The 22,893-nt window shown below is 44.2% G+C and overlaps 1 protein-coding gene across 1 annotated transcript in view; it reads left to right on the top strand.

Moving 5' to 3' along the window:
• TENM4 (teneurin transmembrane protein 4) overlaps window positions 1-13,279 on the top strand; it is a 358,617-nt gene extending 345,338 nt beyond the window's left edge. Inside the window, exons 29-30 of the mRNA XM_010001914.1 lie at window positions 3,247-3,389; window positions 12,237-13,279. Of these exons, the coding sequence (XP_010000216.1) occupies window positions 3,247-3,389; window positions 12,237-12,995 (902 nt within the window). The 3' untranslated portion in view covers window positions 12,996-13,279. The remainder of the gene's footprint in view (window positions 1-3,246; window positions 3,390-12,236) is intronic.
• Window positions 13,280-22,893: the final 9,614 nt, after the last annotated feature.

Below are 22,893 nucleotides of genomic sequence, written 5' to 3'. Positions count from 1 at the left end.
AATGCTCATTTGTCAGAACTGAATTTGTTTATGGGAGAGGTTGAGCTTGAGAGATTTCTCAGCAGAAATGTTGTAAATAACTGAAAATTGTCGAAAGGACAAATTTCAAAATACCCTAAAATAAAACTTCTTTTTTGGTTTTCAACCTCGTCAAGTTAAGTGTAAACTAATGATTGAAAAATCAAATTGAAAAATGGAGGAGTCAACACCAAAATGGATCTTTATTTGAAATTGCTTTCTTGAACTGATCTAGTTTCTGAACTGTTGCTTCATGACATATTAACAATTTTTCTATTCAAGTTAAGACAAAATTTCCAATCCAATCTTGGAACATACAAACAACTTTTCCCCCCAGCTCTGATGATAACACCAGAATGACCAAATCTGATACTTTAATAATTTATATGCACCAACTAACTTTTTCCATGGTCATAAAGCTTTTATTTGTTTTATTTCTTTATTTTATTTCCATGGTCATAAAGGTCTTTCAAGCATACAGATCCCAAATACATTTTTAAAGTATCATCTCTCCCAGTCTATGGAAAAAACAGATCAGCTTATGGGAGGAGTGCCATGATGCAAGGCTGCTGCTCTGATATTTCTTTCTGTTGAAGCTCTTAGGCAGGACCCTCATGAGCAGGACCCATGATGAGCTTGTTCTTGTCATCACAACAAAATATGCCCAGATTCAGGCCCAAGGAACTGCTCTCCCCCCACACCAGGACCTGCTGTCATTAGAGGAGCTCAGCATCTGGGACATGGGCAAACAACACACATTGTGGTCTGCATTGACAAGGTTTCCGAGCTTGTGGTTACAAATCAGAGGTGGGCAGAGGGGAGAGCAGGAGAAGCAGGTGTTTACATTTTGAGAGGCCCGTTGCTAAATATGAATATTTTAGTGATTGTACACTTCATGGAGCAGAGCTTTGCTGCCAGCTTCAGCAATCCTGATGGATTGAACTGACATTTCCATTACATGTGTCTGCATTAAGCACTCTTTTTCTTTGCCCTCAAATGAATTTACTGTGAAATGTGTTGGCAGGGTTACTGTAGCTGAAAAAAACCTCTGTGATGTGAAATGTACTTTTCTGTCAAAAAACTTGTCACTGCCTCTTGGCAAATTAATATTTTCCCCTCAGTTTTCTTAGGTCCACACCTTCCTCCCATGTTTTCTGGGTGTTTGGGTTTTGGGGTTTTTTTGTTCTGGGTATTCCAACACCTCTTCCCAAAAAGAACAAACTCCTGTTTGCAAATGTTTTCTAAGTCAGTTTTCTGAGAATTATCCAAAAAGGCCTGTCTTGAATCTTTCCAGACACCTTACATATTTTTCTGTGCTTCAGCATCCCTGCTCTGTATCCTTTTTAACATTTGTGAAGTGCTTGGAAAGTGGTTCCTGCACCAATGCCGACCTTCACTATTTTGCTTTGTTCTCCTGGCCACCTGGTCCACAATATGTACATCAAAGGTCTTCACTTCACATGAGAAGGGTTTGAAAGCAGGCTGGCTTAGTGCTAAGCAAAAAAAAAAAAAAAATCATCAAATGAGCCTTTTAATTTCTTTCCCTCCCTCCAACCTCTCTGTTTCAAAGACACTCCAGAAACAATCTGTACACTGAGTGAACAGAAGTGTTTTTATTACAGAAGTCCTCCCCCTTCCACATGGATTGTCACAAGGGCTTTTTGGACATCTGCCCAATCTCAACATTTTAGCCTGTAAGAAAACAAGCAACAGATAGTGTATTTGTTTGGCTCCTGGTTCTCCAGTCATCTGGAAGTGCCTTATTTGCCACTTGCATCCCTAATTTCTTTTCCAACCAACTCATGAGGAATAGAGAGGAAAAAAAAACACCAACATTAAACGGTGCATAATTGTTTACATTGATCCCTTCTCCAGACTGTTTCAGCAACGTTTATTGAGTTCAGCAAAATGAAAATCAAGCCCCTTGCCTGTCCAGCTTGAGGCAGAGCAATCACCAACACAATCCCAGTTGCATCCAAATACACTTAAGAACACTGGGAGCTGATACTAGTTAAATTTTACCTTCATACCTTTCTTTTTCTTGCAATTGCTACTTATGGGCCAAACACACACTGTATTGCTTGGGTCCAGTAGCAGGTGTGTCCTTCTTTCAAGTTCAGTGAAGGCAAACAAGGTAAGATAATGAAATGCTGGAAATTAAGGGAGGAAGTGAAGCTGATCCCAAGATCTCAGAGTTAGCCAACCTCATCATTATTTCCTCCAGCAGCTTAACATTCAGCTTCTATTCCCAATAGCTGTGCAATCAAAAATCGAGGGAGACTTAGTAGTCTCCTCTCAAGTGAATGCAGGAGTGATGTCCCAAATGGCTGAGGCTTCCATCATGTCCTCTTTAGTGCCAGTGGTCCCCCTTTTGCATAGGACAATAGCTTATTGCTTGTAGCCAGCAGCTTTTTCACCATCCATGAATTTTTTCCTAAGGGGTTTGTGAAAAGTGCCCAAGGAAAGTAGCCTTGTTTGCTCCATCATGCACCTTGCAGGTAGTGTGAAGGCTGATTTTAAATCTCATTGTAAAAGATGACATGTGACTTTACACTGGTTTAATACTTAAATTACAACTTCTTATGAAAAATGCCAAGAAACTCAAGACAGAGGTAGAGATGCCATGGAACAAGCAGAGGATACATCCAGAGCCTCTTCCATGAGCACCTGCTAAATGGTCATGCTGAGATCATGCTTGTGCTGGATATCCTGGAATTCTGGCTCACATAGCTCTACATTTAGACTTCAGCCTGCAGACCCTGTGAGAGGCCTCAGGTAGAGAAGAATTTTGGCTGAGACTTTCAGAGCTGAGGGTAGGACAACACCTTCCCATTCAGCTGGTTCATCTCAGCCTCCATTAGTGTATTGTTGTTCCTGTACTTCTCCTGCATACCTTATAGCAGTGGCTGGTGCCTACTGACGTAGGGCAGATGTGGAGCTGGGTTTGATTTGGACTATTTGGTCACTGCTGAAGCTTCTGTTTTGGAGCTGGGAAAGTGCAAAATTGGACTTTGGTTGGAGATGGAAAGCCAAGCCTTGGCATGTGGTTCTTTCAAGGACCTTGAAATCTTCTTTCAGTATCTGTGCTCTTCACACAACATAGACAGTCACCATTTTGACCAGACTGCTACAGTGCCAGGCACCATAGGGTCCTCCTCTGCACCAATCTCCTGGGCAACTCTGCTTGAGAGATCAGATAATCTGATTTATGCTTCTCTTCCTTTCCAGATGTCAACAGCTGGCTGCTCACCTTCGGGTTCCAGCTACACAACGTCATCCCTGGCTACCCTAAGCCAGACATGGATGCGATGGAGCCATCCTATGAGCTGATCCACACACAGATGAAAACCCAGGAATGGGACAACAGCAAGGTGACCAATGCAACTCTTTACTGCACCTCACATACTTGCCAGCAAATCATCCTGTTGCACTCTTTATTAAAAAAAACCCTATCAGCATGTTCTCCCAGATATGATGAGAGATCAGGAGCAAGTCAGTCTCTGTTACAGTAATGAAATATGACTGAATAATTATGTCTTAAGTGCCTTACTTCCATGGTACTTTCCTCTTTGATGTTTTCTGGTGGTTGTTTAATGAACTGGTGTGTTGCTGTTTCTTTCTTCCACCAGAGGCCATGTTGTTATGTATTGCAGACTATGTTCAAGGCCTTTGTACCAAGGATGGAAGGAAAAAACAAACAAACAAGCAAACAAAAATTGGAAGCAGAATAATTTTCTACATTTTATTTCTCCTAGAACTTATTCAGTCTGGTTTAAAATGTTTAAACAACACTGAACACTTTCCTAGGAAACAGTTCTGTATGACAGTGGGTCCCATCAGAAAGAAGTCTTAGCTGATAGTTGTTTTACGTTACTTTATTTACTCCCAGATCACAGTGTCCTGCTTCACAAGGCCTTCATCACAAGCCATTTTGGTAGATGGTGGCACAAAATGAATAAATTAGCAGGAAAAAGCTTTTGCATCCAAATAATTTCCCCCCTCTCTTCCTGTTGGGAATTACTCAGCTGAAAGATGAAGGCAGCACTGTTAAAGGTTAGCACATGAGGTCAGGATCCAAGAGGCCTGGGTTACTCCCAGCCCTACAGTGTATCAGCTGAATGACCTTGAAAAAGTCATTTACGTCTCAGGCTACTCTTTATGGAATCCTGGAATCATAGAATGGTTTGGGTTGGAAGGGACCTCCAAGATCATCTAGTTCCAACCCCACTGCATGGGCATGGACACCTCCCACCAGCCCAGGTTGCTCCAAGCCCCATCCAACCTGCCCTTCAACACTGCCAGGGATGGGGCAGTCACAGCTTCTCTGGGCAACCTGGGCCAGGGTCTCACCACCCTCATAGAAATTAATTTCTTCCTAATATCTCATCTAAGTCTCCCCTCTTCCAGTTTGAAACCACTCAGCCTTGTCCTATCACTCCATGGCCTTGTTCAAAGTCCCTCCCCAGTTTTCCTGTAGCCCCTTCAGGCACTGGAAGGTGCTATAATGTCTCCCTGGAGCCTTCTCTTCTCCAGGCTGAGCACCCCAACTCTCCCAGCCTGGCTCCAGAGCAGAGCTGCTCCAGCCCTTGGATCATCTTCGTGGCCCTTTTCTGGACTCGCTCTAGCAGGTCCATGTCCTCCTAGCCTGATTTCAGTCCAGGATTGCTTTCATCTGTTTATTCTGAATTCTCTTTAGTCTAAATCCCTGCTGGCTGTTGCTAGAGCAGTGGGGCACCCATTTTTTTTCAGGAGATCCAGATATGTTCTTAACATTTTTACTAATAAACTAGTAACAGCAGGAAGTGGAATTGATCACTTTATAATAGAGAGGAACCTTTTGCACCATGGTTGAGTTGATGCTTGAAAGCCATTATACCACAGTGTCTTGATTGTGTCAGAAACTCCTTTTTTGTTTCTCTCTTCCTTGGATTGAACAATAAAATACTAATAGGGATTATTTCTGCAAACAGAAATAGCCTCAGGATTTTTTCTCCTCTAGTTGATATGACACACGGTTCTCAGGCAAAGCTGTGCAGGAGAGACTGATTCAGAGACCACACAAAAGATTGTCTCTAAGTTGTGTTTTGCAGTAGATAACAACTATCACAGAATCAGAACAGAAATTATTGTGGGGTTTTTTTGTTGTTGTTGTTAATATTGTATCGTTATTTATCATTAGTTCATTATTATTATTAAGCTTATTAAATAGCCAAGTATCTTGAGTGACAGCTGGAGATGAAGAGTGACAGCTTGAGATGAAGAATGACAGTTGCTCATACTGGCAGCTGAGCTGGAAATAAAACTCAAGGAGCCCTCCCTTCCATCACCCATTTTAGGGGAAGCTGCCTGAATAAGCAATAAGAAGAGAGTAAAATCTTCATGTCTCCTTCAGGTTTTTAAAGCAAAAAGCTGCACTGAGGACTGCAGGAACCTGCTTAGTAAAAGTGGGCTTCATGCAGCCATGCTGCTTCCAGATGAGTCACTTTACACTCACAATGTTGAAAGTGTAATTTTACCATTGTAGGTTGTTTCATATTCTTTCCCTGTGTTATGACAGCAACAAAACATGGGCATTTTTGTTTTACTTGCAGTTGCAGGATCACGCTGTGGTATCAAGTGGCTCTCAAGTGCTGTAGAGCAGGATTCCCTTCCTTGCTGTCACATCCAGCATATTGTAGGCATATTTTTGCATAAAATAAATTCATTCATATATGATACCTGAACATAGGATCCATTTTCTCCTTTGCCTATCCATGCACTGATGTTTTACATGTAGTTCTCTTTGCTCCCAACCCTTCCAGACACACATACACACTCCCAGAAACAATCCAGCCCTCCTTCCTACTGGTTGCCTCTGTATTTATTGGTGAAGCACGTGGAAGAAAATAGAAACTTTTGAAAATTTCTCATAGCAAATGACAGAATGAAAGCACTGGAAATATTATCAGATAGTAAGACTGATCAAACTGTGAAATAGTTTTCCAGAGCATATGGAGGAAGCTCCTCATCTTTTGTGATTTCAGAGTAGCCTGGATTAGGCACTGGACACCCTGCTTGAAATCCAGGGATATTCTCTGAATGTTGCACCCCAGCTTTCTCATCTCCACATCTTCAAATCCCTAGTTTCCCTGGCTCACATACCTCCTTATGATAGGCCAGAATAGATTTGAGTTACCTCACTGGCTTTGCTGATCAAAACTGTGGCCCAACAGATTCAGTCCATTCATTTAACAGAGAGGAATGAATAACAGAAGTAGAACAGCAAAGCAACCAAGTCCACAGAAATGACTGCTTCATACCTCTTCAGTGCATAACCAGAGGGCCCTCACATCTCCTTCCAAAATATTGTTGGTACCTGCCTTGCAGGGCTGGAAGATGGGAGAGATAATTCTGACTTTGAGCATCCACCAGCTCAGAAACAGCCAGCATGTCATAAATGTTGCAGGAACCCCCTGCAGCTCTGGAGTGACATTTAAAATCCAATACTCTGTTGTGCAGCACTTTCCTCCCCCTCCTTGCTGTGACTGTGAGGCTGCCACTTAATTGTTTGTTGAACAAGTTCGGTGTTATTGGCCACCAGGGGACTCTGGGTGACCTCTGGCATATTGTGGAGCTGCTGCACCTGAATCCAATTTCTCTTTTTTTTTTTTTTTCTTCTTCTTTTTTTTTTTTTTTCTTTTTTTTCCCCTTTTGTCTTGTTGAACTGTCAGATAATTGCTGGAGTCAGAAAACTTTATTTGCAGGGAGGGGTGTTTTGGAGTGGGCCCTTACATTGTTAACTACATCATACTATTAACTACCCTCCTCTATCCCATGAGCACTGTGCCTTCAGAAAATATCCTGTTTTCTGCAGTGCCCATTACAGGCTGTGCTGAAGGAGCAGCTTTTGGCATCCCTTAGGAAGCAGCATTTTGGAGGCAAGGGATGCTCAGCCAGGGAGGAGCTGCAGAGCTGTCCTTTCTGGCAGAGCTTCTCCCAGGGACAATCTGCTTGAGGGACTGGCTCTGCCAGTGTTTGTCATTCAGGGAGAGCATACTCACATTGTGGGTATTTTCTCCTGGGCTTGGGCCATCATGCTGTCTGTGCACCTGTCCATCAGCCCCCAGTTACGTTTTGCACAAGTAGTGGCCAGTTTTCACTGCATCTGATGCAGGGAATGGAGTTGAAGTCTCAAAGACATGAAGCTCTTGAAGTTCTATGGAAATAAAAGAGCAAGAGAAGGAGAGAAATCCTCTTATTTTCCCACAGATGGAAATCTGCTTGATGAGGTTAACCTTGTTATCCCCCTGCAGCTGTGTACATTGGTGCCATGGAGGAGAGACTTGTCCTCTACCCAAAAGGAGGTTGTAACAAGGAGGGTGTTTGTCTCTTCTCCAAGATTACAAGTGATGACACAAGAGGCAATAACCTCAAGTTGTGCCAGGGCAGGCTTAGGTTGGATATTAGGAAAAATTTCTTCACTGAAAAGGTTATCAAGCCCTGGCACAGGCTGCTCAGGAAGGTGGTTGAATCACCATCCCTGGAGGTGTAGATGTGGTGCTGAGGGACATGGTTTAGCACTGGACCCAGTAGAGTTAGGTTGATGGTTGGACACGATGATCTTAAAGGTCTTTTCCAACAAAAACAATAATTAGTTTAGAATAATTCAGGGAGAGAAGTCACAACTTGGGCCAAGCCTTTTGGAAATGGCTTTCTGCATTATAAGCCATATGGTAGTAACACCTATCTGTGTACGATGACACAAGGATATAGAGAAACTTGGAAACCTGTTCATGTATTTCACATCTTGGATCTTTGATGGGAAATTAAAGCTTTCAGTCACACACTGGAAGTCAGTATTTAAAAACAACAGATGATGGTATCTGACTATGGGATTTTGAATCCTCAAGAGGTGTCAGAAAAATACAAGAGGCTGTGGAGAGATCTCTGTAATGTGCCATTCTCTGGAGGTCTGCACAGCAATGAACAAATGATGAAGGTCATTATCTTCTCTCCAGTGGGTTGTTACTAGATAAAGTGAAATGTCACCTAAGGACATCTGATTAAAAAAGACTGTGAGGAAAAAACAAACCCAGCATATTTGTCACTCACATCTAGCGACAAATACTGAAGTGAAATAAATATGAATTCCCTACGTTCTGCCATAAAATTGGTTTTATAGATACCTTGGTTTACAGTTGCTAAAAGCAATAGCATTTTTTAGAGAATACCACATGCCACTGCAGCCTTGGATGGAAATTTTCTGTTTTTCTTCTTTGCTAGTTCATTAAAATGAGTTCTAAGATGAAACAGAAGTGGTGATCTCAAAGTCAGGGATACACTGCCTCTTTGAACTGCACGTAATCTGTTTTCCTCCACCCTTTTTGTATTCAGAGCAGAGCATACAAGCTACTGTACCCTGGTTTGCCTCAATTTGTTGGAGTTTTTTCTTCTGTTGGATGTATTTGCTTTGCTTTTTAAAAAGTGATGTTCCCAAATATGTTCTTTTGTCAAAGAAATGCACTCAAAAAGTCATTTCAAAGTCATCCTGGGCTCATTTTCAAGACAACAGAGACATGTTTAGGAGGAAGAGTTAAGTGAAGAACAGCATTACAACCTTCCACATGTCTTATCTCCTACTTCATAATGTGACAAAAGATGGGGAGAGCCCAGAAGGTCTGTAGCCATTCCCCAGTGGACAACCTTCAGTGGATTTTATTTTGTTCTTAACACTTAGATTTAGGTCTCTGTCTGTGAACTTAGTATTCGAGCTTCGATCATAGGCAGCAGAGATCTATAATGAACACAGTTGCTCATGCCATTTGAGCTTCCCTAGAGCTCCTTGGACCTCCTTATATCTACAGCATAGATTACCTGCACTCTTCTGTAGCAACAACTGATGGCCCATCAGGGCTCCCTGTAGCACTAAATATTATGTTTAAGACCACCCATTTGGGTGACTTATCACTGGAGCCCAAAGGACACTTCATATACCAGCTGCCAGGGGCTAGGACTGAATTAAAGACTAAGACATGTAAATGTAGATGTCTCCACATGTGTTAGATGTGTGCACCTGCATCTGGTCTGTTCAGGCAGTGGAGCTCACTTAAAGAGTTGACCATCCATTATGCATCATTTTTTAGGCTCCCTAATACAATTTTAGAATGTATCTCTACAGCTAAGTAAAACAAGTCCAAGACCAATCCCTGGGGCTGAGTAGAAGTGACCTGGACAGCCAGGAAACATGTCTTGGAAAAAGCGGGCAGAGGAGTCCAAAACCAAACCAGGAGTTATAATAACAATTATCCAGTGTGAATGATAAGAGATGCAACACAATGTGTCACCCTTACAAGTATTGAGTTCTAAAATCTTATAAAATTCTACTATTTTAAAAAACATTAATTTTATATTCAGCAGTGTAAACATATGGTTACAAACCATTTGTGCAGCTTGTCCAAGGCACAGTAGATTGTCATAACACAATGGCTACATTGCAGCATCAGCAGGTTTTCAGAGCTCATTGCAAAATCATTTCTCATGTGGGATTGGAAGAAAAGACAAGGGAGTGCTGTCCAGACTCAGTGGTTCATTAGGGCAACATAATTTGGAGGTGCTCACAGGAAATCTATACCTAGTAAGTTCCTCAGAGTTGAAAAGGTGCTAGAGTTCGTGGCTTATCAAGAATAAGGTGATGAAAACAAAATAGAAGGGGAATGGGGTAGATTTCTGATGGGAAAAATTAATAGAATCATAGAATGGTGTGGGTTGGAAGGGACTTTAATGATCATCTAGTTCCAAACCCCCTGCCATGGGCAGGGACACCTCCCACTAGACCAGATTGCTCCATGTCCCATCCAACCTGGCCTTGGACACTTCCAGGGATGGGGCAGCCACAACTTCCCTGGGAAGCCTGTACAAGTGTCTCACCACCTTCACAGTAAAGAATTTCTTCCTAAGATCTCATCTAAATCTGCCCCTTCTCAGCTTGAAACCCTTCCCCCCCTTGTCCTGTCACTCCATGCTCTTGTATAAAGGCCCTCCTCTCCTGTCTTCATAGGAGAGGTGTTCCAACCCAGCTCTCCCATGCCCAGTGCTGTCTGACCTCCCAGAGTCCTCTTCCCAAGGTGATAATCAGTAGATGGTGCAATTAATTCCAAGGACCCCTTATCACTCAACTGCTGGTAAACATGGGGTGTATACACAGATGTTAATAAACAAATGACCACAGGACATAGCTAGGTGGGACAGTAGACATGATTCATATCCTTGAGTGAAGGAGCTCACAACAAACAGTGATTCAACATGAAAAATGAGAAATACCTTTTCCAATCACTCATAATAGTTACTGAGGTGGGTTGGGAGAGCAGCATGATGTGCTTGGGGAGTGGGGAAGGACCACCTAGAGTCAATCCATTTGAGATGCACCTGAGAAGAATACCTGCCCATTTAAATCTCTCTGAAGAGGAGATGGCTAACCAAGGCTGTGCAGTATGCACTTATTTAGAACAGTATTTCATGGAGCCTAGAAGCCTAATTGCTCCATGTCCATCATTGGTGACATCTTCATTAATTACCTCACATTTTTGCATAATGAGACCATTTGTACCATTGGCAGGGGAGCTAGGCTTGGCTCCCTATCAGTCTGTTAATTATATGGCTCTCTAGGGGTGCAAGATCTCCCACAGGCAGTAGGGGAGAACCAGAAAGAGCTCCTCTTCCATAGGTGACTGGTTACTGCCCTGACTACTATGCTGTTAATCAAAGTAGGAAAAGGAGGAGCTACTCCAGACTGCTGGCACTTTGAATAAAAGTCAATCTTAGGTTTTAGGTATTTTAATTCTTTACAACCCAAAATGTGCTCCTGAACATGAGTACTTCTATCCCCTTATAGATTTTTCCTGTCTAGATCAAAACTGCTCCTAATCTCTGAGTGCGTTGCAATCCTTAGTCCTTTATTTCTTCAGTGTTTTGAGACCTTTCCCTGGAAATGGCCACCATGGAAATGAGGGTTTATTTCATTTCCCTCACCATGTTACAAATCTTAGTTGAGAGGTCCACACTGAAATTCCTGCATCATCTGAATACTCTTTTTGGACCCCGGGAAGGATGTGAGCCTTTAGCTTGTGGTTGGTTTAAGGCAATATCCTTCTGGGATGTTAAATTGCCTCAAAATAATTCAAGTGCAGCAAAATTTTCTTTGTAGCTTATTTTTAATCCTGGGTGTCATTACATTATTGAACTGAGCCACTGGCAGTGCCAGGAGCATTTTGTCTTAGCATCTTCCTGCTTCTGTGAAATTTAGGCAAATAATTGTTCATGAACAGAGGTCTGTAAGAAGCCTGCACTGCCATGAATTGATGAGAGCATTTCCAAAGACATTTTCCAGTAATGATGAGCTGCTGACTCACTGTGTTCTTGCTCCATTGTATGTTAACAGGCAAAGTGACTTTGTATTGTACCTGACTGCAAATGATCCAGGCTGTTCTATCTCAGCAGTTTTGCTTCAGTATAAGCCAAAATTGGAGCATCAGGTGTGACTGGCTTTACCTCAGGGAGCCTGGTTCATTGTAGAGGGTTTGCAGGAAACAAGGGTTGGATTTAGGACCTTCCTTGAGTGTTGAACAACCTGCTTTGGTCAAGCTGAAATGGGATATAGAGGGGTTGTTGCTACTTTGAGGTTCATATTCATGATGCAGGACTTTTGAAGGCAGCACAAGGGGTTACACAGTGAAATTAAAGTAGAGGGGACTTTTAAAAATATTTTTACAGTTTTTCACAGGAAATCTGAAAGCATTTTGTAAAATATCACAGCCACAAGATTCTCTATGAATTACTTGCTGTGTGCAGGTGAAGAACACCGAAGCACGAAATAATTACATGTGCTGAGACGGGTGGGAAAGTCCAAACTAGACTCTCACACTACTGAGGCAAAAAAATCCTTTTTCTACCTCTGTTTCCTTCAGCCTGTGAGAGTCAATACAGTTCAGTTTATTGAAACAATGAATATTGGCAGAAGAAGTTGACAACACATCTCTTCCATGAAAAACAATTAAAAATCTGGGGAAAAAAAAGCAAAACAACACAACAAAACAGGTGGTAAGAGGCTAAGGAAACCCACAAGATGGAGCTGCTTATTAGGTGTTTCCAGGGTGTCCCACTGCTCTCCAGCATGCCAATAATGCCTTTGGGTCATCAGGCTTCTCCTTCTAACACAGTTTTGTCTTTCTCTTCCTGCTCAGTCCATCTTGGGGGTCCAGTGTGAAGTGCAGAAGCAGCTGAAGGCCTTTGTCACTCTGGAGCGCTTCGAGCGGATCTACAGCTCCAGCGTTGCCGGGTGCTGGCAGGTCAAGAAGAACAAGAACTTTGCCTCTGGAGGCTCCATCTTCGGCAAAGGCGTCAAGTTCGCCATGAAGGATGGGCGCGTGGCCACCGACATCATCAGTGTGGCCAACGAGGACGGCCGGAGGATTGCGGCCATCCTGAACAATGCCCATTACCTGGAGAACTTGCACTTCACCATCGACGGGGTGGACACGCACTATTTCATTAAGCAAGGGCCGTCGGAGGGCGACCTGTCCATCCTGGGCCTCAGCGGCGGGAGGAGGACCCTGGAGAACGGCGTGAACGTGACGGTGTCCCAGATCAACACAGTGCTGAGTGGAAGGACTAGACGTTACACGGACATCCAGCTCCAGTATGGCGCGCTGTGCCTGAACACTCGCTACGGGACCACCTTGGACGAGGAGAAGGCCCGTGTCCTGGAGCTGGCGAGACAGCGCGCTGTCGCCCAAGCTTGGTCCCGGGAACAGCAGAGACTGCGGGATGGGGAGGAGGGTATTCGCTCGTGGACAGAAGGGGAGAAGCAGCAAGTGCTCAACACAGGCCGGGTACAGGGCTACGATGGCTATTTTGTGATCTCAGTGGAGCAGTACCCCGAACTCTCAGACAGCGCCAACAACATCCACTTCATGAGACAGAGCGAAATGGGCAGAAGGTGACAGAGAGGGTTGATGCGGTGACTTCTTGCCAAAGACAGCTACTCTTTTGTGGCCACTTACCTGACTGTGTTGTACTCAATCCTTTTTCTAAGCTGAACAAGGCGGGGAAGGGGTGGGGAGGAAAATAGAAGGAACAATACGGTTGCACTGTAACTCATGCAACATACTTATTTTTTTCCTCTTTAATTTGGCCTTCACGCATTTTCCTTTATTTTTTTTTGCAACGAGCAGAAGATATATTTTGCCGTAGTGTGATCACAGTGAAATTGTCTCTTGTCCTTTTTTTTTCTTTTCTTTTTTTCTTTTTTTTTTTTTGGTTGTTGTTGTTGGGTTTTTCCCTCCCCCCCTTTTGTGAGGAATTTGAAGTGCAGAGTCGTTAACGTACGTCCTTAGGTGTGAAGTGAGAAATGGGTGTCTGTGCTAACTTGTGTCATCCTAACCCTTTCTGGTTTGGGGCAGGGACAGATAGCCTTCCACCCGAAACACAGGGAGTCCAAGGTGTGCCAGAGAGCTCTTCCTGAGGAGAAAGGAGATGGAAGACGACACTGATTCCAATACTCCGAAAGTGACCGTCCGAATCATGTGCCTCAAAAGAGACCTTACAAGTAGTTTTCATGTTTCACTTGGGACATAAAGTGGTTTTTTTGAGGGCTCCTGCTGAGCAGAAGTAGATTATAGAGGCAAAGGAGCTGATTATATTTACTTGCAAGATGATTCTCTTCCTTCCTGAACTGGAATTAAAAAAAAAAAAAAAAAAAAAAAAAAAAAAGGAAAAAAAGAAAAGAGAAAAAAACAGGTTTTTTCATTATGAGAGTAGATACTTTTGGGTTTGTTTTTTTTGTTTTTTGTGTGTGCACAAATCCTGGTTTTAGTTAAAATAGCAAAAGCCAAGAAAGGGACTCCTGCTCTATTGAGAAAAGCTAAAATAAATCCTCTCTCTCATAGCTGTTCTATAGGTGGATTTAATGCACCCATGTTGTACATTTGCTAATGGCATAACTTCATTAAATGTATAGTGTTTCAGTACATGAGGCTACGTGTTTAACAGTCCACTGTGCTGTATCTGATAAAACCAGTTAATTTTTAGGAAGCTGATTTGAATTTAAAAGTAGTTATAGTATCCCAGTGACATACCACTGAAAATCAGAGCAAGCCAAACCTTGCTTTTCCTGATTCTGGAGCTTGTATTTATTGGCTGGGAAATGCAGTTTTGAGTAGCATGCTGGCAAGTCGTTTATGACTATGGCACATAAATGTCTCCTGGGGACTTTGGCAGCAGGGATTTTAAAATGTTTAATAAGTAGCAACAGCTTGTGCGTGGTGGGATGAGAAGGGGAATATTGGAATCAACCCTCTCACTGTTTCTTACGTGAGCTCAAATCAAATGGAGAGCCCAGTTGACTGTTAGCAGTGAAGAAGAGGGAGGTCGAATGGAAATGCCCACTACAGAAGGGACCAAGTGCTTTAGTAAGAAACTGCTGACAAAGTTGCTCAGCATGCTAATGTAATTTGTATTCACATAACCTCTGTGATCTAGTATTTGCAAGAGTCCTTGAAATTCAAGGGAACAAGGAGGTGAGCTTAGCATCCTTCTGAAACAGCCCTGTGGTAGCAAGGCCGTTCCTGCTGGCAGAGGTGTCACCCTACCTCTCACTGCAGCTCTGGCTGGAGATGGCCAACCCTGGTCCCAAACAGACTTCCCCATCCCGCTGACAACTGCATGTATCCTGATTCTAAGAGCTCTCAACCTGTCTCTCTGAGAACATCTCAGTCCTGATTTTTTTTAATTATTTTTTTTTGCCATCCCCTTCAGTTTTTGCTTCTTGATTCTGCAGAGAGAGAACCTGAGATCTGTGAATCCATGCCAAGGCTGGTTCCTTACTAAGACCCCTACAACACACCCATGTCCCCAGAGCCACCTCTCCTCCGCTCATGCCACCACCTCTAACACAGCCTGGTACTCCTCTGCAGGCTCCAGCCCCCAAGATAAAGCAAGGGTGTGTGTTGGGCACACACTCCTTGAGCAGCAAAATGTTGGCAGCCCCAGGGCTATCGTGGTTTCCCTATAGAGCAGCTCCCAGCTCTGCCTGCCTTGCCTGTCTGTTCCCTGGTGCTTGCCAGGAGGAAGGTGATGTGATGAAAATTCCCTCAGCAGACTGTTCCTCCTCCACTTCTCAATCCCTAATACCTTTGGCTGAGCAGCCAGAGTTTTGGCAGCTGCAGAGACCCAGGGCTGACTCACACTGGGGCCACCCACTGGTATGGTCCTGACTTTCTGGTGGTCCCTCCAGCTTGCAGCAAGGGTGATGGTGCTGGTGCTGTAACCCAGTCCTTGAACCAGCCCTTGCAGCATGCAACTTCTATTACTTTGGCAAGAATAAATCACAGGCAGCTGGACTAGAGAGGGCATCCAGCTCCAGCAGAGCTGGCTGAGAGGAGATGTGTTGCCTTTGCCAGCCCTAGGCTTTGGCATGGGAGCAGATCCTTTGGGCAGCTCCCTGCCAGGGGTGGTTAAAAGGCCCTGGCATTACCACCTGTGTGCTGGTATCAAACTCATGCCAAGCCTTGGTTTCTGATGGGGATTAGGGGCAGCATTAGCCAAACCCACAGTTGCTACCTACTGGAAGGAGGCTTCACCCTCCACCTAGGGCTACCCAACTCCTTGCTTTTCCCTTCCCAAGTCACACCAGGGACAAATTCCTCTCAGAACCTCAACCTTGTAATGGCTTTGAGCTTCTAAACCAGCACACAAGAGCAAAAAAAAAAAATATCTGCAGGAAACTGAGATGAAAAGCATAAAGCCACAGTGGAGACCTGCAGTGCTCTGTGTGCATCCCCTTTAGGCTGCTCTGCTCCGAGCAGCTCCCAAGAGAAGTGACGCTTCTGTGCCCGTACCCGTCTGTGTGTCACAGCGCTAAGAGAAGCCGTGTAAGAGTAAATGGGGCACCTTTCCACCCAGCCAAGGAAAGGGATTTGAGTGTGAAATATTCCTCCTGGAACCCTGCCAAGCCTGAGATGGCACCTCAACAGCCTTACGCAGACTCTTCAGATTATTACACGAGTTAATGACTTGGAGGAGCTCACCTGTTTTTTCAAGAGTCTTCACAGTCCCGCCGCGCCTCGACCCAGGAGCCACCCCCCTCTGCACCGTGCTGAAAGCAGCTCAGGTGGCATTTCTCAGCATCCTCAAGCAGCAATAGGATGCAGCTGTGCCCAGATGCCCACTGGATCCACGGGGGTCTTCTCCTGAACCTGCACCTGGTGCGGAAACTATGGACATAATGTCACAAAAGGGAAAAAAGAATATATATATATAAGTATATATATGTATGTATTGCTCTTCTCTTTATCAAAGCCTTTAACCAAAAGCATTAAAAGAGGTGGCTGTCTAGTGCTGGGGACAAGCCTGTCCAAAGACAGCTACTACATTCCTGAAACCTCAGCCTCTTTGAAAGCTTTCCTAGATGGCAAAACAAGAAACAATCATTTTCAGTCTCAAAGCACTAAATTTCCCCCTTCGTTAGTGAAAAATGCCTTTCTGCAGAATCTCAACTGCATTCCTGTGGAAGCTGCAGGAATGGGCTGTGAACACAAAGAGCTGTGCACTCTGCTATCCACGAGCATTTCCACTTGACTGATGGGCCCATAGCCCTTCCCAGCCTTTGTGTTGCCCCATCTGCCTCCCCATGGGGCCATGCCATGGCTGCCTGACCCTTCTTGCTTTGCTCATGGGCAGTGCGGCAGCAAATCTGTGCTTCAGTAAGACTGGGAGGTCCTGGGTGCAAATCTCATGGCACTAACCCTGACGTCCCATTGCTTCAGGTGATCTTTCACAGGCCAGGTGTGTGCCAGACCACCTCCAAGGAAAATGTAACTGTGGCCTCATGCACTTTTATGGCTTGACCTTGAGAATTTTCTATTTTCTTGACTCCCAGAAAGAGGAGTCGTTCCTCCACCAAAAGGAGTTTTCCTTCAAAAAGCAAACATACTTTGCAAACATACCTTAACATACTTTGAAGTCCTGTGCCAAGGGAGGTGGGAAGGATCATGATCAATGCCCACAGCTCAGAAGAGAAAGTCCAGCAGTCTGGAGCTGGGGCTACAGTTCCTGGCGTGTGCAGTGGGCGATGACCAACAGCTCAAGCCCTCAATAGCTGGTGCTGGTACCAAAATATGCTCCATTTGAAAGAACAACAGTGATGAGATCAAATTACTGTGGCATCCACACATGAGCCAGTGCCATGAGGGCTCTTCAGCTGAGAACCATCCTGCATGCTAAGCCTGAGGGAGGGGAGCAATACTAATTTGGCATTATGAGAAAGGCTGCAATGTTTTTTCCATTGAGCTTTTATTTTTTAAACTTTTTTATTTTTTTTTCCCTTTTCAACTGAAGATTGGAGCTTGGAAAAATCATTAAGCAGCAGTGACCAGAGAGAATCATGCAGCTCATCATATCTTTGTCATCACAGCTATTGATCAGAGCCACAATGAAAATGGGCCAACGACTCTAAACAACACCAGGCAAGAGCCAATGAGATGAAGGTCGTTAAGAGCCCTGATGCTTGATTCAGGTTTAAAAGCCACAGATGATTGGGAGCAGCCCCCGAGACACCATTTGGCTCTAACTTAGAAACAGTGAGGGATTTCTGTAATATATCTATAGTTGCTTTATTGAGCGTGGGGATCGGCGTGAGATTCTGCTCAGTCTATTATACAGGCAGCGTAACCAGAATAAATCAAAATTGTTAAAAAAAAAACCCCAAAACAACAACAAAAATTAATTCTAATAAAGTACTTTTTCAGCTGTGACTTGTAAGTGTCACCGTGATAGATGGCAGTGTGATCCATTATGCAAAGACAAGGCTCTTAACATGAAATGTTTGAATTCAATGCTACGATTTACAGCGAGGGCCCCCCTCATATTTAAGGGCAGAACCATCTGGTTTGATTCAATCTCTGCCTAATTGAAACCAGGGCCAGGGATCTCAGTTAGTCATACGGCTGCTTTGTACATGGGGAGGAGAAATAAGCACCTATCACATTAATAATGGAGCTGAAAAAGATTGTTTTGCTGGTTAAATCTTACTTGGTTTATCTCCTCACTCTGCCAGCACTGCCAAAACTGGGAAACATAGATGCTGTGCCTTCGTGCTGGGGCTGGGGTTTGGTGAGATAAAATCTGGCTCCCATTTGGCCAGCAGCATCCTCCATCCCACCACAAGTGTGGCCTGGGGCATTTTTGCTCCTGTTGTTACAGTCCTCCACAGGACAGCAAGTTTTTCAGCATCTCTTTTTATTATAATCACACTTTTTATTATGCCCCAGACCCATTGTACTGAAGAATTTTCATGACTTTTGTAAAAAAACCAACTTTTTTATGTGTTGTTTGGTTTTTTTCCATCTCTAGGGTACATTTAAAGAACATCACTTGTGACTGTAAACTTTAAACAGCCACCATGGAGACATGTAGCACCCTGTCTAGGACCTCCCATCTCACTCCTAGATGAAAGGCCATTGCAAGTCCTGGGGGTTGCTCCCCCACGGTGCTTTTCCACCCTCTACTATCCAAGCTGAAAACACCCCAGCCCACCAAGGGAAATCTTTTGTGTCTCTTGACTGCTTTCCTTTCATTACCATAAAACTTCATGTCACTGACAAAGTATTACATGGCTCAACTGTTAAATCCCATCCCAGAGGTCAATACTTTCTAGGCAGGGGAGCATAGAAAACCACAAGTGAAAATTAACTAAATACACACACACAGATACATATATATATATGTGTGTGTGTGTATATATTTCCCTCAGAGCTGGAAATTGTTCAAGCAAACAATAGGACTTTCAAAAAAAGAAAATTCAAAACTTTTGGACAGTTCACAGATGTTGTTGAAATAACCAATCAAAGAATCACACTTTTGTATTAAAACAAAGCAAACAACATTTATTTTGTGTGAGGACTTCTAGTGCAGCTCCAGCCGAGAAGAGGACTTTGTATCAAAGCTGCATCTGAAAGCCCAGCACTGCAGACTCTTGTCATTACCCTGTGTAATAATTTTCCTGAAGTCTGGAACTAATTTTTTGAGAAATTTTTTTTTCTCGACACTTTTGTGTTTCTAATACTGTATTCTTGACTGTGTAAATACAACCAGGCTGTAAATAAGTGCAGATGTAGATACCTTCTAGAACAAAAAAAAAAGGAAACAGACAGAAGTGACCGTGTGTAGCCTTCGGTGACAAATAAAAGAATATTTTGTGTTTAAATAGCCCTCTTTTTTTGTGTGTACATGAAAACGTTGATTGTGTTTTAGAGCTCAGCTGCTTGGTCCTGACATAGGACATGGGCCTGGTTCAAGAGTTGATCAAAGTGTTCCCCCACTACTTAATTTTGCAAATTTGGGAGCATTCCCTACCTGTGCAAGAGGTGCAGGATTACATAGAATCATAGAACCATCATCAAGGTTTGAAAAGACCTTGAAGATCATCAAGTCCAACCATCTGCCCTACAACCCCCAAGCACTAAACTATCTCCCAAAGCCCCATATCTACCTGTTTTTTTAACACCTCCAGGGATGGTGCCTCCACCATCTCCCCTGGGCAGCCTGTCCCAAGGCTTCACCACTCCTTCTGTGAAGAAATTTATTCCTAATATCCAATCTGAACCTCCCCTGGTGCAACTTGACCCCACAGGTGCCTGCAGGGCTTTGCCAATCCAGGATATAATGCTTGGGATTTGGAGCATCCCTGAGGCACTAGGGAAGCCCCTGTCCTAGCAGAAGAGTAAGCAAACTGGGGAAGCTACACTGTGCACAAGAGAAGTCAAGTCATCCCCCCTCAGAAAAATGTAAAAATATCAAGATATCATAGAATCATTGAATCATTAAGGTTGGAAAAGACCTCTAAGATCATTAAGCCCAACCTTCAACCCAACACCACAATGCCTACTACGCTACGTCCTGAAGCACTACATCCACACATTTTTTGAACAGCTCAAGGATGGTGACTCTACCACTGTCAATACAGTGCCTGACCAGTGTCAATAAAGAAATTGTTCCTAATATCCAATCTGAACCTCCCCTGGAGCAACTTGAGGCCATTTCCTCTTGTCCTTTCACCAGTTACAGAGGAGAAAAGACTGATGCCCCCCCTCGCTCCAACCTCCTTGTGGGTGGTTGTAGAGAGCAATAAGGTCTTCCCTCAACATCCTCTTCTTTAGACTAAACAACCTCAATTCTCTCGGTGTCTCCTCATATGACTTGTGCTCCAGACCCTTCACCAGCTCTGTTGCCCTTCCCTGAACTTTCTCCAGCATCTCAGTATCATTCTTGTAGTGAGGGGTCCAGAACTGAACACAGTACTCAAGGTGAGGCCTCACCAGTGCTGAGCACGGTGGGACAATCACTGCCCTAGTCCTGCTGGCCACACTGTTCCTGGTGCAGGCCAGGATGCTGTTGGCCTTCTTGGCCATCTGGCCACACTGCTGGCTCCTGTTCAGCTGGCTGTCAACCAAAATATAGTTAAGTTCTGTAATATATCCAGCAGAGTTGTGTCCATCTGACCCTTGTTCATCCAGAGGGAGAAGCCACTGCAGCTCTTGCCACAGTGACACAGGGAAACCCTCATGTGGACCTTGTCCAGCCCCACTGGTGGCTTGTTCTGATGCTTCAGGAAAAGATACATAATTACTTCAGAAAATGCAGCTAGATGTGTGTTGAGGAAACCATTCTTGCATGGTCCCTGGGGACAGCCTGAAGGTAAGGTGAAGCATAGGACCAGGTGGCAGTCACTGGAGGAGGAGCAAGGAGTTCCTCTGTGGTCATTCAGATTTACTACCTGAGCCATGGCTCTGCTCTACAAAACCGGGTGAAATGGGGTCTTTTAGGACAAAAAGCAGAGTCAAGCATTGCTGGGTGTAATTCCTCTGGAGGTAGATGCTCATGGTGGAGCAAATAAGGCACCTCTATCCTTTGACACTTCACAGAGCCAGAGGGACCAGTCCAGACTTCTCTGTATGTGAGTCCTACGTTAGGTGAGAGGAGTCCAACTGCTGGTGAATATTAGCACCTACAAGGTTTCCCTAAGGCTTCTACCACTTTTGGACCCTTCCTGTTGGGTTGTTATCCTCTCCACCAGAAACATGCCCTGTTTTAAGGCCAAGTTCCTCAGCCTTCAGCTTCCACCCACCAGAGCTGGTGCAGCTTCTCCAGCAATCTCTCAAATCAAATGTCCCCCAGACATCAACCAAGTTCCCTATGTGCTGTCCATTGTAACCCTGAGCAAGATAAACTCCTTCAGCCTCATGGCTGTTAAACTCTTTCAGCCTTCCAGTTGCTGAATATTTTTAGGTTTTCCACCCTCTGACATGTTTGGCCACCTCTCCTTAGGCATGAAGGTGTCACTTTCCTTGTGCAGAAAGGCAGTTTCTTGCTCCCGCACTCATGAGGGATTTTTATCTCCAAGGAAGGTGTTGGTCCCCTCTTTCTTTCCATAGAAAGAACCTATTGAGACAATTACGTAGTGACCTTGATGTCCTCCCCTGAGCCTCTGGTTTCCTGTGGGTTTGGTTTCCATCCTTTGCTCCAAGGTAGATGCCTAAGTTTGCACAGGGCTGTTGTTCATGTGCATTTTCTGGGACTGTGCTTAGCCAGGGGATCCAGATCACCCTGTGAAAGTGGCCTGCCCTTGCCAGCACCCACCATCCACCACCATTGGGCCACCTGCACCTTATCATCAGAGAAGACTCTGCATTAAATCACTCATAACTATATTGAAATGCATTGAATCAAAGAATAAACCCCAAGGTTAGCCAAGGAAACAGCAACATTTAACTTGTTGGGAACCAGGTTCAGCTCTGCCTCATGTGGTGAAGCCAGATAAGACCAATGTTTTAATCAAAATACCATGGGTAGTAAAACAAGTGCTTTCAGGACAGCCAACCTGCCATGCCACTTCAGCAGATTAAGGGTAAACCTGTCACATCATGTTTTTCAACAGGGGTCAAGGAGAGGCCTCTGGCTTATCTTTCAGGAGACTGCAAAGAGAGTCTCCCTGCTTTTAAGTTGGGAGCAAAGAAAAATTTGTCTTCTTCTGCTCTTCTTATAGAAAGGAACTAAAGCCTGAACCACAGACCACAGCTCATACAGAATTGGAATTTACTAAAACCAAAGAATGGTGATTATATTCAGATGAGAGAAATGGGCACATGGAGAAGCCAGTATTCTATATTAGGAAGAAATTCTTTAGATATTAAAAAGAAATATTAAATATTAGGAAGAAATGCTTTCCTGTGAGAGTGGTGAGACACTGGCCCAAGTTGCCCAGAGAAGCTGTGGCTGCCCCATCCCTGGCAGTGTTGAAGGGCAGGTTGGATGGGGCTTGGAGCAGCCTGGTCTGGTGGAAGGTGTCCCTGCCCATGCAGGGGGCTGGAACTAGATGATCTTTAAGGTCCCTTCCAACCCAAACCATTCTATGATTCTAGGTGGGGCATCCTGGTAGGTGCAAATGCTCCAGCCTCAGGGGAAATATTGGTCACTCCAGGACTTTGCTGATGTGTGTCTTGAGGTGCTGTATAGCTTGGCTGTGCAACAGCCCAGGGAGGTAACCTCCAGAAGAAGCATCTACCCATCCCTCCACCACACAGCATGGATGGGGCAACACTGCACCTGCAGGATGGGGAAAGCCCAGGGTTACAATCTAATCTCTCAGTGTCTTCAGCTCTTCTCCAGAAAGGTTCAGGTTCAATACAAAGAGAACTTGAGCTGCTACCAAGAGCAGGGATGGAGACACTTCTGCAAAGAGGGACCTGCTCTAAAAAATCATTTGGTCCTTAGTATGTCTATATGGAGCAAGTGAGCTCAGCCTTTGTCAAAACATGGTAGTTCTGCTTTGGACCAGTCATTTTC

This window comes from Chaetura pelagica, unplaced genomic scaffold (assembly GCF_000747805.2).
Source record: "Chaetura pelagica isolate M959 unplaced genomic scaffold, ChaPel_1.0 scaffold607, whole genome shotgun sequence".
Classification (NCBI taxonomy): Eukaryota; Metazoa; Chordata; class Aves; order Apodiformes; family Apodidae; genus Chaetura; species Chaetura pelagica.
Note: the sequence above shows the minus strand (reverse complement) of the source record. Positions and strands in the feature narration are given on the sequence as shown.